A 15,597-nucleotide genomic window follows, 5' to 3' on the forward strand; every position below is an offset into this window, starting at 1 on the left:
TGTGTCCATATCTCACATTCACCACCACACTCGGCTTGTGTTCATATCTCACATTCACCACCACGCTGGGCTTGTGTCCATATCTCACATTCACCACCAAACTGGGCTTGTGTTCATATCTCACATTCACCACCACGCTGGGCTTGTGTCCATATCTCACATTCACCACCACTCTGGGCTGGTGTCCATATCTCACATTCACCACCACGCTGGGCTTGTGTCCATATCTCACATTCACCACCACGCTGGGCTTGTGTCCATATCTCACATTCACCACCACACTCGGCTTGTGTCCATATCTCACATTCACCACCAAACTGGGCTTGTGTTCATATCTCACATTCACCACCACGCTGGGCTTGTGTCCATATCTCACATTCACCACCACGCTGGGCTTGTGTCCATATCTCACATTCACCACCACTCTGGGCTGGTGTCCATATCTCACATTCACCACCACACTCGGCTTGTGTCCATATCTCACATTCACCACCACGCTGGGCTTGTGTCCATATCTCACATTCACCACCAAACTGGGCTTGTGTTCATATCTCACATTCACCACCACGCTGGGCTGGTGTCCATATCTCACATTCACCACCACACTCGGCTTGTGTCCATATCTCACATTCACCACCAAACTGGGCTTGTGTTCATATCTCACATTCACCACCACGCTGGGCTTGTGTCCATATCTCACATTCACCACCAAACTGGGCTTTTGTTCATATCTCACATTCACCACCACACTAGGCTTGTGTTCATATCTCCCATTCACCACCACTCTGGGCTTGTGTCCATATCTCACATTCACCACCACGCTGGGGTTGTGTTCATATCTCACATTCACCACCACTCTGGGCTTGTGTCCATATCTCACATTCACCACCACGCTGGGCTTGTGTTCATATCTCACATTCACCACCACGCTGGGCTTGTGTTCATATCTCACATTCACCACCACTCTGGGCTTGTGTCCATATCTCACATTCACCACCACGCTGGGCTTGTGTTCATATCTCACATTCACCACCACTCTGGGGTTGTGTCCATATCTCACATTCACCACCACTCTGGGCTTGTGTTCATATCTCACATTCACCACCACTCTGGGGTTGTGTTCATATCTCACATTCACCACCACGCCGGGCTTGTGTTCATATCCCACATTCACCACCACTCTGGGGTTGTGTTCATATCTCACATTCATCACCACACTGGGCTTGTGTTCATATCTCACATTCACCACCACTCTGGGGTTGTGTTCATATCTCACATTCACCACCACGCTGGGCTTGTGTTCATATCCCACATTCACCACCACACTGGGCTTGTGTTCATGTCTCCCATTTACCACCACGCTGGGCTTGTGTCCATATCTCACATTCACCACCACGCTGGGCTTGTGTCCATATCTCCCATTCACCACCACGCTGGGCTTGTGTCCATATCTCACATTCACCACCACGCTGGGCTTGTGTTCATGTCTCACATTCACCACCACGCTGGGCTTGTGTTCATATCTCCCATTCACCACCACGCTGGGCTTGTGTCCATATCTCACATTCACCACCACGCTGGGCTTGTGTTCATATCTCACATTCACCACCACACTGGCTTGTGTTCATATCTCACATTCACCACCACGCTGGGCTTGTGTTCATATCTCCGATTCCCGCTCACGGCCATCGCCACCAGTGACGAATATCTGAATCGGTCTTGGGCCTCCCCTAGGTCGACTCAGCCTCTAATTAGTACCTGGTGCGGTGTGTAAACACCGCCACCAGAGATACAAAGGCGGTCGGGCGTGGTGATGACCACACATCCCCTTCGTGTGCCGTGTTGGAATTCATCGGTGCTGCTCGCTAACAGCACTTGTCCCAAAAGTCTGTTATGTCTTTACGGGGGTTCTTTGTCTTTGTCTCTTGTGTGCCGTATAAATCCGTGCCCGCGTGGCGGCTGTGAGCCGGAGAGAGCGCCATGTGCGCGGGGCAGAATTGTCAGCTCCCCCCCACACCCCCTCCACCTCTAAGCGGATTAAAGAGCCGGTCTCGCCGAAAATCTGGGAGAATGATTTTCAGGGATTAAAAAATAATAACGACGTGGACCACAGTTTTAGTTTGAATGTATAAATACACACAACGCGGCGGAAAAAAAAGCGGTGATGGTAACCGTGGTTATGTGGGGGGTGACGGTGGTGGTGAAGAGTGCTGATGGTGGAGTGGTGATTGTAGCGGTGGTTGAGATGGTAGGGATGATGCAAGAGGTCATGGTGGTGGTAGGGGTGATAAGAGAGAGGAAGTGGTGGTGGTGATGATGTGGGCTGTAGAATAGCGGTGTGTATTCGTGATCCAAGTGGTGGGTGTGCTGTGCGGATTGAGTGATGGTGTGGGCTGTAGAATAGCGGTGTCTATTCATGATCACGTGGTGGGTGCGCTGTGCGGATTGAGTGATGGTGTGGGCTGTAGAATAGCGGTGTGTATTCATGATCAAGTGGTGGGTGCGCTGTGCGGATTGAGTGATGGTGTGGGCTGGGGGAGCGGCTGCGCAGCAGTCGGTCACGAGTTCGATTCCCGCTCACGGCCACCAACACCAATGACGATTATCTGAACCGGTCCTGGGCCTCCTCCCCTAGGACGTCTCAGCCTCAAATAAGTTCCTGGTGGGGTTGTGTAAACATCGCCACTGCGGGAGGCACAGGCCGCCGAGCGAGGTGCTGGCCACCCACCTCCTCAAAGGTGCTCGCCAACAGCACTTGCTCCCACGGTGTGTTAAGACGACACGGGAGATCTCCTCGTCTCTTGTCGAACAGTGGGACAGGCGGTGAGGCTGGCAGGATGGGGGAAGACAGCGCTCGATATGGATATCTCTGCATTCCGGGTCGCGGCTGATAATCGCGCAATCTGTCGCGCGATTATTATTTTTCCCCGGCGCAACTACTTTCGAGCTGATGGTGGCACGAGGCTGGGTTATCTCCCTTTCTCTCTCTTTCTTACAGACTCCGCTTCGACTTGTACGCTTAAGTGTGTAACCAGAGTAAGAACTCAAGAGACCAGGATGGAGTCTCGTCTGCAAGAGTGACCTGTGGACATCAGTTTGCCAGTTGGGGGCGATGGTCACTGCTGTGCGTGTCTCTCTGTCTGTGCGTATAATCTCAGTTGAGTAATGTGCGGTGTAACTTGTCCAATTTGTGCAAATTTGCGCCCTATCGCCGGCACACGACGTCCTCCTCTTGCGAATCACGCCACGGGATCTTTAACGTCCATCGTGAGTGAAGGAGACGGCGCGCGGTATCGTTGTGATCACTACACCGGCGCAGTATTGATCGGGACGGCCGATGGAATCTCTACCGGGAACCTCTATCCAACGCGCTACTGCTAGGCCATACATGGGAGTAAAAACATGTTTTAATATTATTTTATTGTCGGAGCTGGATCTTTGTTCAAATGAAAAACATTCACGTGAACTCCGGAACATCCTCGTAGCAGCAGCGGCTTTTGGCTCACCATTGAACAAAGACGGTGGCCACCGCATCACGCTGCACTTTCAGATGCACTTCTGCGGCCGTCTGGAACGTTCTTCCTTCCGACATTAGGACACCACTGGGAGCTCTTCACTTTTAATTCAGATTGAAAGCTCATTTCTGAACAACTGATTTTTGTGTGTTTAGTTTGTTGTCCTTCTCCCGCACCTCCGATGAACACGGTTGGCTACGTACGGCGCGAAAGAAGTTCAACGTAGATACGCTCCACGTGAGAGCCCCACATCACAACTGGGAGCTGCCACGGGCCAAGCGCAGGCTCTGAGCGGTGCCGACTCAGCGCTCGCACCTCCGAGCCGCCCGGCGCACCTTGCTTGAAGGTATTCACTTATTTATGAGGGTCCCGGGTTGGGATGTGTGGACATTGCATAATTCGTCAGGAAATAGAACTTTATAAATACATCAGAATCAAAATATTTATTCATGCTGGAGGAATTCGATGCCCTATAAAGCTCTTTTTCACAGATGTCCATAGCACTGTACATGAAATACTATGAAGTATGAATAACAATTGAGCATTTACATCGACTGAGAGGGGACCACCTAAACAAACCTGGAGAAACCCCCACGCGCACGACATTCCGAAAATAAAATCCCCGATGACACAAGAGGAGATCGTTCTTACTTGCTGTGCTGTCTCCGACTGGGGGCACCTGCGCGTGTGCCCGTGGATCTCTATCTGATCCACCAACCCCGTCGCCCTCGTGTCGCCCCCCCCGCCCCCCACTAGGACTCGAGGCGTGGCTCATAATGGCCATGACCTCTGGCAGGTGTGACCTGCTGAGCTGTCAATCAATCCTCCCTTCTCCATCCTTGCGCGTTAAGGATCACCGCGCTCCCTGTGGGCGGGCAGCAGGAGGGCGGATGTCGGAATGAGCGAGAGCTGTACTCGAGGGGATGTTTACTACCTCGCCTGGTATACAGGAGGTCGTGGGTACGATCTCGACCCTGTATATTTCGAGTTTGCGGTGTGTCTCGGCCCGTGGTCGTGTGGATTCTTCTCCGCGTCCTCAGAGGTTTCCCTCCACAATTAGAATCAACATCACCACGCGTTTAGAGTCTTTGGCTGCTGCAATACATTTCCACACGATGATAAGCCACTTCGTTGAGCGAACATTTGTGGCCAGATCGCTTCTGAAAAAGAGCTGCGTAGCCCGGTGGGGCCCTTACCTGGTAAAATAAAAAAATAGTTTATTTTTAGTTGAGAGAAGTGGGGGTCCCTCTTGGCCCACACACGCACACACGCACACCCCCTCGTCGCCTGACCTTTCGCTCGTGGAAGAAGAGACGGTGAGACGGTGGGTGGGTAGCAGCTAACGAGCGTGGGGGGGGGGGGCAGCGGGTGCCTGGCCCCCCGCCCCTTGGTGGCCAAAGCTACGAGTTGGGGCCCCCTTGATATGCACCATGAGATTTGTTTTCAACAATCGGGGAATAGAACAACACACTTATTTAAAATGCGGTTTTAATTCATTGTTTCGTGATTGTTTCCTGGTTTGAAAAGAATTCGATTGGAATTGCAGTCACTTGAGTCAAAGAACATTGGACATATTCTTCCGTTTCCGGGATATTTATTTGATGTATATATTAGATTGCAAAGTGGGTAACCACGGAGCTGTCGTGGCTGCATGTCGCGAAGACGCAGCGCGCCCCTGCCGCGTGAAGTGTTCGCGACCGTGAGGACAGCGACCACGTGATCAGGCAAAGCGGAGCCGCGGTCTCTCGCAGCCTCGAGGGTGCGACCGTGCGAGACAAATCGATTATTGGGGTCCCAACTCACCGACTGCCGCACCTCCCCTGAGCTGACAATGTCGTTAGGGGCCGTCCATAAATGACGTCACGCACCTGGGGGGTGGGGGGGGTCAGACGATGTGTGACGATGTGTGACGACGGGGGGGGGGGGGGGGGGGTGAGAAATGTGACGGCACATAAAAATGCGCAACTTTAAATAGATATAGACAACACGTTCTACTTCATTAAATAGACTTTTTAATAATTTTTTTCTCCTACAACATCAGAGTGCAGCGCCACATTAAATACGCACTACAATGACAATAGTTTAAAGCGATTTGAAGCATGTGTTTTTTTTGGGGAGGGGCAGAGCTTTGTGACGTCATATTTTAGGGGGGTCTGACTTTTTGTGACGCCGTGTGACTAGGGGGGGGGGGGTCAAAAATCGTCCAAAATCGCGTGACGTCATTTATGGACGGCCCCTTACTACGCCACTGACGGGAGCGGTAGTGTAGCGGTTAGCGCGCTATCTAAACCGGTCCCTGGGCATCCCCTAGGTCAACTCAGCCTCAAATGAGTACCTGGTGCGGTGTGTAGCAAACATCGCCACTGGGGAGACAAAGGCGGTCGGACGTGGTGCTGGTCACCCACCCCCCTCGTGTGTTGTGTGCCGACCTTCATAGGTGCTACTCGCTCACAGCCCTTGCCACCCACAGCACTGTTAATGGGCTTTGCAGTACCGGCAAACAGGTCCCAGGAATATACGGGGAAGGTGGGGGGGGTCGTTGTCTGTGGTGGGAGTGTGAAGAGGGGGGAGACGAAGCGGAGCGACAGAAGAGAGGTCTGGGGGGGGTGGAGTTATAGATGGGGGGTGCAGTGGGGGGAGAGAGACACGGGCCGGGGGGGTGGGGTGGTGGTGGAGAACGGGGGGGGGGGGGTTACGGATTAACTCCTCCTGAGTGCTGTTCCTACCAAGCGCATAACGCCCCCATCTCCTCCCTCTTATCCCCCCTCCTCCCGCTATCAACACCCCCCAAGCCCCAAGCCCCCACCACCATCCCCCCAACCCCGCCCCCCTCCCGTGTTATACCGCGTGGGTTACGGCACGGAGCGTCCCAGTGTCGTCCTTCTCCGGCTGTTGCAGGTACGCGGGGTCCGTGCTGCTGCTGCTGTTGCTGCTGCTGCTTCGGTTTCAGCGCTAACGGCTGCCGAGTTCTCTGTTAGCGAGCGCCTATTAAGGCCGGCAAACCCGCTCGCGAGGATTGGTTGTGGTGTGGCGAATGAGTAAAACAAAAAAACCGCGTCCCGGCCGCCTTTGTCTCCCCAGTGCTGATGATGTTTCGCACGCCGCACCGGACCGGTTACTGTGTACATACGGCGCTTAGTTGAGGCTGAGTCGACCTAGGTGTGGCCCACACCGATTGGTATGTCGCTCCCCACCGACGACTCTTCGTGGACTGGAATCGAACTCAGGTGCCGCTGCCTCCCGCTGCACCGCGCGGCCTCTCGCTACGCGGGTTTCTCGGCATGCGCGGAGGAAAGCGGTGGTGCTGCGGTTGGCGCACTGCCCCGCGGATGACATCGGCGGTAAGCGGTATCCCTCTGGGTCGACTCAGCATTAAGTACTTTGTTCGGAGCGTGAACATCAGCACTGGGGAGACAAAGGCGGCCGGGCGTGGTGCTTGGACACGCGACCCCCCCGGCGTGTGCGGTGCCAGCCTTAGCAGGCGCCGCTAACAGCGCTTCCCCTGGCAGTCTATGGCAGTCGAGAGGGTGGAGACGCGTCGCTGTTCATTTGCGAACGGGCTCGGTGCCTGCCGCTTTCCGCGCCTCGCTATTCACTTCACTCTCATGATTACGCGTCGCGATTCGATTTTTATCATCGATTATTGCTGTTTACCACACTGCACGCACACACAGCACACACACACAGCACACACACAGCAGCATACATACAGCACGCATGTACAGCACACACAGCACACACAGCACACACACAGCACACACAGCACTTGCACACAACAGCACTCACACAGCACACACACACAGCACTCACACAGCACTCACACAGCACGCACACACACACAGCACGCACAACACACACAGCACACACACAAGTACGCATACACAACACACACAGCACGCACAGCACACACACAGCAGCACACACAACACGCACAGCACACACAGCAGCACACACAGCATGCACGCACAGCACACACACAGCACCACACCTCCACCAATACAGCAAACCCACCGCACAGGACACGATCACACATAGCACACAGATAGCACACCCACAGGACGAAGGCACGCATAGCACACACACATGCACGCACACAGGACGAAGGTACACACAGCACACACACAGCACACACATAGCACACACATAGGACGCACAGAGGACGAAGACACGCAGAGGACACACGCAGGACACACACAGGAAGAGACACACGTAGCACACACACAGCACACACACACCTAGCGCACACGCACAGCACAGACACAGCTGGCCAGAGACACCGCTGTGTGAATTGATAGAGCGAGCGCATTATTTATTCAGCAAAGTAGATCGGCAATGTCTCCTTCACATAACCGTCTCTCGACATGAACAAATAACAACAATTCTGGGACTGAATAACTTCAGCAGCATTGATTCGGCATAAGCAACACCCGGGACCGGCTTCCACACGCAGCGTCTCATCAGCAGAGTCGGGCTGACATGAGTCATTGCCGGTGAACTGCCAGATGTTTAGAGGGAAGGACTGGATTCAACACACAGTGGCTCATCAGCAGTCGGGCTTGCCTAAACCAATCCTGGTGAATTGCCAGATGTTTCGAGGCTGGGACCAACCCTGTGAGATGTGGATATGTTGGGTTAAATACAACATTATCGAGTAATGCACACCACTCGATTGTTGTGATTAAGTGACTGACTGATTGATAGACCGTGTGATTGATTGACATGTCCACCAATTGAGTAGTCAGTTAATTGATTCATTGAGACCTGTACCCCGCGACTGGATTCGAACCTAAGCTGGGAGTGGAGGGTGCCGTCGAAGTATACCTAGAGGAGAGACGCACACATGCAGATAACCGAGTGAGTAACTGGTTGGGTGAGTGACTGGTTGAGTGAGTAACTGAGTGAGTGGGTGAGTAAGTTGGTGGGTCGGTGATTGAGTGGCTGAGACGGTGAGTAATTGAGTGAGTGGTTGGGTGGATGAGTGAGCGAGTGAGTGAGTTGGTGATTGAGTGGCTGAGACGGTGAGTAATTGAGTGAGTGGTTGGGTGGATGAGTGAGCGAGTGAGTGAGTTGGTGATTGAGTGGCTGAGACGGTGAGTAATTGAGTGAGTGGTTGGGTGGATGAGTGAGCGAGTGAGTGAATTGGTGATTGAGTGGCTGCGACGGTGAGTAATTGAGTGAGTGGTTGGGTGGATGAGTGAGCGAGTGAGTGAGTTGGTGAGTCCGTAAGTGAATCACACGGTGAGTGGGTGAGTCGCTGAGTGAGTGCATGAGTGGCTGGGTGAGTGAGCGGCTGGGTGAGTGAGAGGCTGGGTGAGTGAGTGGCTGGGTGAGTGAGTGGCTGGGTGAGTGAGCGGCTGGGTGAGTGAGAGGCTGGGTGAGTGAGAGGCTGGGTGAGTGAGAGGCTGGGTGAGTGAGAGGCTGGGTGAGTGAGACGCTGGCTGAGTGAGAGGCTGGGTGAGTGAGAGGCTGGGTGAGTGAGAGGCTGGGTGAGTCAGTGGCTGGGTGAGTGAGTGGCTGGGTGAGTGAGAGGCTGGGTGAGTGAGAGGCTGGGTGAGTCAGTGGCTAGGTGAGTGAGTGGCTGGGTGAGTGAGAGGCTGGGTGAGTGAGAGGCTGGGTGAGTGAGAGGTGGGTGAGAGGTGGGTGAGTGAGAGGCTGGGTGAGTGAGAGGCTGAGTGAGTGGCTGGGTGAGTGAGTGGCTGGATGAGTGAGAGGCTGGGTGAGTGAGTGGCTGGGTGAGTGAGAGGCTGGGTGAGTGAGAGGCTGGATGAGTGAGAGGCTGGATGAGTGAGTGGCTGGGTGAGTGAGAGGTGGGTGAGTGAAAGGTGGGTGAGTGAGAGGTGGGTGAGTGAGACGCTGGGTGAATGAGAGGTGGGTGAGTGAGTGGCTGGGTGAATGAGAGGTGGGTGAGTGAGAGGCTGGGTGAATGAGAGGTGGGTGAGTGAGAGGCTGGGTGAGTGAGAGGCTGGGTGAGTGAGTGGCTGGGTGAATGAGAGGTGGGTGAGTGAGAGGCTGGGTGAGTGAGAGGCTGGGTGAGTGAGACGCTGGGTGAGTGAGAGGCTGGGTGAATGAGAGGTGGGTGAGTGAGAGGCTGGGTGAGTGAGAGGCTGGGTGAGTGAGACGCTGGGTGAGTGAGAGGCTGGGTGAGTGAGACGCTGGGTGAGTGAGAGGCTGGGTGAGTGAGAGGCTGGGTGAGTGAAAGGCTGGGTGAGTGAGAGGTGGGTGAGTGAGAGGTGGGTGAGTGAGAGGTGGGTGAGTGAGAGGCTGGGTGAGTGAGACGCTGGGTGAGTGAGAGGCTGGGTTAGTGAGAGGCTGGGTGAGTGAGAGGCTGGGTTAGTGAGAGGTGGGTGAGTGAGAGGCTGGGTGAGTGAGAGGCTGGGTTAGTGAGAGGTGGGTGAGTGAGACGCTGGGTGAGTGAGAGGCTGGGTGAATGAGAGGTGGGTGAGTGAGAGGCTGGGTGAGTGAGAGGCTGGGTTAGTGAGAGGTGGGTGAGTGAGAGGCTGGGTGAGTGAGAGGCTGGGTTAGTGAGAGGTGGGTGAGTGAGAGGCTGGGTGAGTGAGAGGCTGGGTTAGTGAGAGGTGGGTGAGTGAGACGCTGGGTGAGTGAGAGGCTGGGTGAATAAGAGGTGGGTGAGTGAGTGGCTGGGTGAATGAGAGGTGGGTGAGTGAGAGGCTGGGTGAGTGAGAGGCTGGGTGAGTGAGACGCTGGGTGAGTGAGAGGTGGGTGAGTGAGAGGCTGGGTGAGTGAGAGGCTGGGTGAGTGAGACGCTGGGTTAGTGAGAGGTGGGTGAGTGAGAGGCTGGGTGAGTGAGAGGCTGGGTGAGTGAGACGCTGGGTGAGTGAGAGGCTGGGTTAGTGAGAGGCTGGGTGAATGAGAGGTGGGTGAGTGAGTGGCTGGGTGAGTGAGAGGCTGGGTGAGTGAGAGGTGGGTGAGTGAGAGGCTGGATGAGTGAGTGGCTGGGTGAGTGAGTGGCTGGGTGAGTGAGAGGCTGGGTGAGTGAGAGGCTGGGTGAATGAGAGGCTGGCTGAGTGAGAGGCTGGGTGAGTGAGAGGCTGGGTGAGTGAGAGGCTGGGTGAGTGAGAGGTGGGTGAGTGAGAGGTGGGTGAGTGAGAGGCTGGATGAGTGAGTGGCTGGGTGAGTGAGAGGTGGGTGAGTGAGAGGCTGGGTGAGTGAGCGGCTGGGTGAGTGAGAGGCTGGGTGAGTGAGAGGCTGGGTGAGTGAGAGGCTGGGTGAGTGATAGGCTGGGTGAGTGAGAGGCTGGGTGAGAGAGAGGCTGGATGAGTGAGAGGCTGGGTGAGTGAGAGGCTGGGTGAGTGAGAGGCTGGGTGAGTGAGAGACTGGATGAGTGAGACGCTGGCTGACTGAGAGGCTGGCTGAGTGAGACGCTGGGTGAATGAGACGCTGGCTGAGTGAGTGGCTGGGTGAGTGAGAGGCTGGGTGAGTGAGAGGTGGGTGAGTGAGAGGCTGGGTGAGTGAGAGGTTGGGTGAGAGAGAGGCTGGGTAAGTGAGTGGCTGGGTGAGTGAGTGGCTGGGTGAGTGAGAGGCTGGCTGAGTGAGACGCTGGGTGAATGAGACGCTGGCTGAGTGAGTGGCTGGGTGAGTGAGAGGCTGGGTGAGTGAGAGGCTGGGTGAGTGAGTGGCTGGGTGAGTGAGAGGCTGGGTGAGTGAGAGGCTGGGTGAGTGAGAGGCTGGGGGAGTGAGAGGCTGGGTGAGTGAGTGGCTGGGTGAGTGAGTGGCTGGGTGAGTGAGAGGCTGGGTGAGTGAGAGGCTGGGTGAGTGAGAGGCTGGGTGAGTGATAGGCTGGGTGAGTGAGAGGCTGGGTGAGAGAGAGGCTGGATGAGTGAGAGGCTGGGTGAGTGAGAGGCTGGGTGAGTGAGAGACTGGGTGAGTGAGAGGCTGGATGAGTGAGACGCTGGCTGACTGAGAGGCTGGCTGAGTGAGACGCTGGGTGAATGAGACGCTGGCTGAGTGAGAGGCTGGGTGAGTGAGAGGCTGGGTGAGTGAGACGCTGGCTGACTGAGAGGCTGGCTGAGTGAGACGCTGGGTGAATGAGACGCTGGCTGAGTGAGAGGCTGGGTGAGTGAGAGGCTGGGGGAGTGAGAGGCTGGGTGAGTGAGACGCTGGCTGAGTGAGAGGCTGGGTGAGTAAGAGTCATGGTGGCTTTGTGGCCGAGCGCGTGAGTGGTTTTAAGTAAGGGACTGAGCGCGTGAGTGGTTAGGTCAGTGACTGGTCAACCGATTAGGGCCACGCATCGGACTGGGGTCGGGACTGCAGCCTCCTCGGAGATCCACGCAGCCTCACCCTCTCGACACGGAGCCCCACGAGGGGGGGCCCAGTGGGGAGATGCAGAACCTCCTGGGGCCCGCGTGCATCTTCCTCCGGGGGGGCCTAGCCGAGGCCCTCATCAAGGTCAGGGCTGGTGGATCGCGCGCGGATGGTGTTTCCGTGCAGCACTGCTGCTGTCGGAAGTTTCGCCGTGATTGACGATGGTGGAAAATGAGCGGTGGCTTAGCACGATTGGGCTCGAGCGCTCTGCTGCGAGGTGATGATACTGCTGCCCATGAGGATGCTGCTGATGATGGTGACGATAATGGTGGTGATAATTATGCCAATTGTGATGCTGATGATACTGGTTATGCTGATAACGATCCTTATGATGCCAGTGATGATTATGATGCTGATTGTGAAGCTGATGATGTAGGTGCTGATGACCTTCCTGATGATGATGGTGCTGGTGATGTTAATGCTGATTATGATGCTGATGATACAGATGATGATGATGCCGGTAATGTTGATGATGTTGATGCTGGTGATGGAGGACACCCTGTAGGTGCAGTCAGCATCTGTGCAATCCTGGGATGGTGCTCCACTTATAATTTAGCGTGCCCACCGCCTTAGCAATGTGGACTTGACACCCTTGGATTTGGTCAATGATGATGCAAGTAGCTTCTGTCACTGTTCACCGGGGAGACGATGCGATGGCATACATATGTATGTTGAACTTCTTTCGCACCGTACGTAGCCGACCGTGATAATTGGAGGCATTGGCTCGTAAACCCCTCGGGTTGTCTCTGTGTACCCCGGAACAATCCGACCCTCGGGGTTCCTCCTCCCGCTGGGAACGGATCCCGCGTCGAAAAGGAACCGGATGCAGGAATCAAAGCGTGGGGTGGCTAACCCCTCCGTACAGGATTGTGACACATTCGTATGGGATCGTGACCCTCAATACGGGGTCGTGACCCCTCCATACGGGATCATGACCCTTCCGTACGGGGTCGTGACCCCTCCGTACGGGGTCGTGACCCCTCCGTACGGGGTCGCGGTTCTGCTCCTAGCGCGGCTCCCCCCGGTGTGCTGTCGGGTTGTGGCGCGTGCACCATGTCCGACGTTCCTTTGCACCTGCTGAGAGCTTCTGAGGGAACCGGAGCTCCCAGCACAAGTGCAAGTGTGAGGCGGCTCGCCACGTAGCTGCAGTTGCTGTCTCCCAGCTCGTCTGTGGTTCCTCCTGCAGGTGCCTCTGAGTCGCCCTACCTCCCTCTCTCCTTCCACGAGAGCGGGGAGCGAACACAGTTCAGATATCGTGAATAGGGGCGCCACGATGGCGAGATGTTAACTACCTCACCTGGTCTACATCGTGGGTTCGATCCTGACCCTGATGCCGTATATTTGGAGTTTGTGTGTCTCTCTTTACGTCCCCGTGGTTGCGTGGATTTTTCTCCGGGTCCTCCGGGTTTCCTCTCCGCATTTAGTAACACGCATTTAGAGTATTTGGCTCCTATAGATGTCCACATGATGAGAAGCCGCTTCGTTAGGTGATCACTTGTGGCCAGGTCGCTTCTGAAAAAGAGCTGCATATAGCTCAGCGAGCCTTACCTGATAAAATTAAAATAGTAGTCAAGAGTTATTATATAAAGAGTTTCGATTTAAAGCTTTCGTGACTGCAGGGATTCATATTCGTGGTTCTTTCGGTACAGTCACGAAGAAGGGAAATAATAAAATAATACACATAAAACAATAAAATTCTCACGACGTTTCGATTGCAACACAAGCAATCATCATTAGGTGTGAAAACCACATTTTATGTTTTCCCTTCTACGTGACTTTACCGAAAGAACCAAGAATATAACACATTCCTGCGGAGGGAGCTGGTAGGAACGTTGGGTTGCTCGGTCAATGGCCAGGGTCAACGGCGGCGTGCTGTATTCCGCAAATATGCCCGACTGTGAGGGCGGGCACAAGCCGACGTGAGTAGGTTAAACGTTGAGTTTTATAAGGGCACCACGGGGTGACCAGCCCCTCCCCACCCAGCCCCACCCCTCCCACCCCCCACCCAGCCCCTCCCCACCCTCCACTCCCCACCCAGCCCCTCCCCACCCTCCACTCCCCACCCTACCCCACCCTCCCTACCCAGCCCCTCCCCACCCTCCCCTCCCCACCCAGCCCCTCCCTGCACGACGGACACAATAATCCTCTGTGGGCTGGTGTAAGCAGGAGGTTCCTACCAGTATAAGGAGTTATTATATAGAGAGTTGTTATTATATAACAGTATACTCCCCTCGCCTCTCTCCCGCCCCGGACTCGTTGGACACAAGGAGAGGGAACTTCGCCCCGAAGAGATTGAAGGTGCGGATGCACAGACACCCCGATTCCTTTCGATGCAAAGCTTTCGTGACTGCAGGGATCCATCTTCTTGGTTCTTTCGGTAAAGTCACGTAGAAGGGAAGCAATAAAATAATAAAAATAAAACATAATAAAATAAAATAATTCTCACGACGTTTCGGCCACAACGCAAGCAGCCGTCCTCAGGTGAAGAATGAGACATTGCTAAATTCCTCTTCATATGCACATTCTTTTTGTTAAGGCGCTCTTGCACCTCCAACGCAGCGTATATATTAGCTCCTAGCTTGGTAATGTCTCATTCTTCACCTGAGGACGGCTGCTTGCGTTGTGGCCGAAACGTCGTGAGAATTATTTTATTTTATTATGTTTTATTTTTATTATTTTATTGCTTCCCTTCTACGTGACTTTACCGAAAGAACCAAGAAGATGGACCCCGATTCCCTGCCCACGCTAACCGCACTCCATCTCCGCAGCGGATGAGCTCTTTCGGGCGTGCTCCCATCTGTTCTGAAAACGTAAATTGCCCAGTAAACACGCCAAACGTTGACTCAACGTTGCGCCAACGTGTTTGTGTGTTATCCGTATATCTATTTACAAATGTGTTTATATATCCCATTGGAACCTCATTTGTCAGTAAAAAATATGATAATTGTTTTTTTACCCTTCTATCTGGCAACAAAACTGACACCTTTTTTTACAAGGAGTCATGTTTGCATAGACCACAATACCTGCAGTCATAATGCAGGTATTGTGGTGCGCCTTTTGGCGTCATCTGGTCCAACCCATGTGAGACTAGGCTCTAAGGAAAGCTGTCTCGGGTGTGGACCAATCAACTTCAAGGACAGTGCACATTATCAGAGTTATGTTTTTTGTTTGCATTATGACTGCAGGTATTGTGGTCTATGCAAACATGACTCCTTGTAAAAAAGGTGTCAGTTTTTTTGCCAGATAGAAGGGTAAAAAAACAATCATTATGTTTATATATCCTCCACAAAGGGGTTTGTGTTGTTTAATTTAGCATCGAAGCAGGGCCCATCTCTCACACGGAGCGCCCTTCCCTGTAAACATCTGGGCAGTGCACCAGCATTGCTTCAAGCGAGCTTCACTCTGCTGATGAGGACACCGAATGCCAAAACCCCGGTCCTTGCCTACTAACATTTGGCAGTTCAGCATTGGTACAAGCGAACCTGGCTCTGCTGGTGAGCCACTGTGCAGTTCACCATGCAGCATTGGTTCAGGCAAGCAAGCCTGGCTCTGCTGGTGAGATACTGAATGTCGAATTCGGCTCAGAGCTTGATTGCCTTAAACCAATAACTGCTGATGCAGAAAATGCACTCCCAGACGAACTCCGCGTGTGGCTGATGGAATGTCTTAGAGCATTACTCAATATACATTGTGTGGAGCGAAGGGATGTAGGATTCCTTCGGCTTGATCCGTATTTGTTTGAGCGTAAGGCCACGCGGTA

General features: G+C 54.1%; 1 protein-coding gene across 1 annotated transcript in view; it reads left to right on the plus strand.

Annotated features, from left to right (window-relative positions):
• The first annotated feature begins 6,332 nt into the window (after positions 1–6,332).
• The window catches only part of LOC133348805 (calcium-binding protein 1-like), a 31,010-nt gene continuing 21,745 nt past the window's right edge, over positions 6,333–15,597 (plus strand). The window contains exons 1-3 of the mRNA XM_061561818.1: positions 6,333–6,413; positions 11,731–11,921; positions 14,105–14,135. Of these exons, the coding sequence (XP_061417802.1) occupies positions 11,856–11,921; positions 14,105–14,135 (97 nt within the window). The 5' untranslated portion in view covers positions 6,333–6,413; positions 11,731–11,855. The remainder of the gene's footprint in view (positions 6,414–11,730; positions 11,922–14,104; positions 14,136–15,597) is intronic.

Source organism: Lethenteron reissneri, chromosome 28 (assembly GCF_015708825.2).
Source record: "Lethenteron reissneri isolate LAM-NWPU_2019-01 chromosome 28, ASM1570882v1, whole genome shotgun sequence".
In the NCBI taxonomy this organism is placed as follows: Eukaryota; Metazoa; Chordata; class Hyperoartia; order Petromyzontiformes; family Petromyzontidae; genus Lethenteron; species Lethenteron reissneri.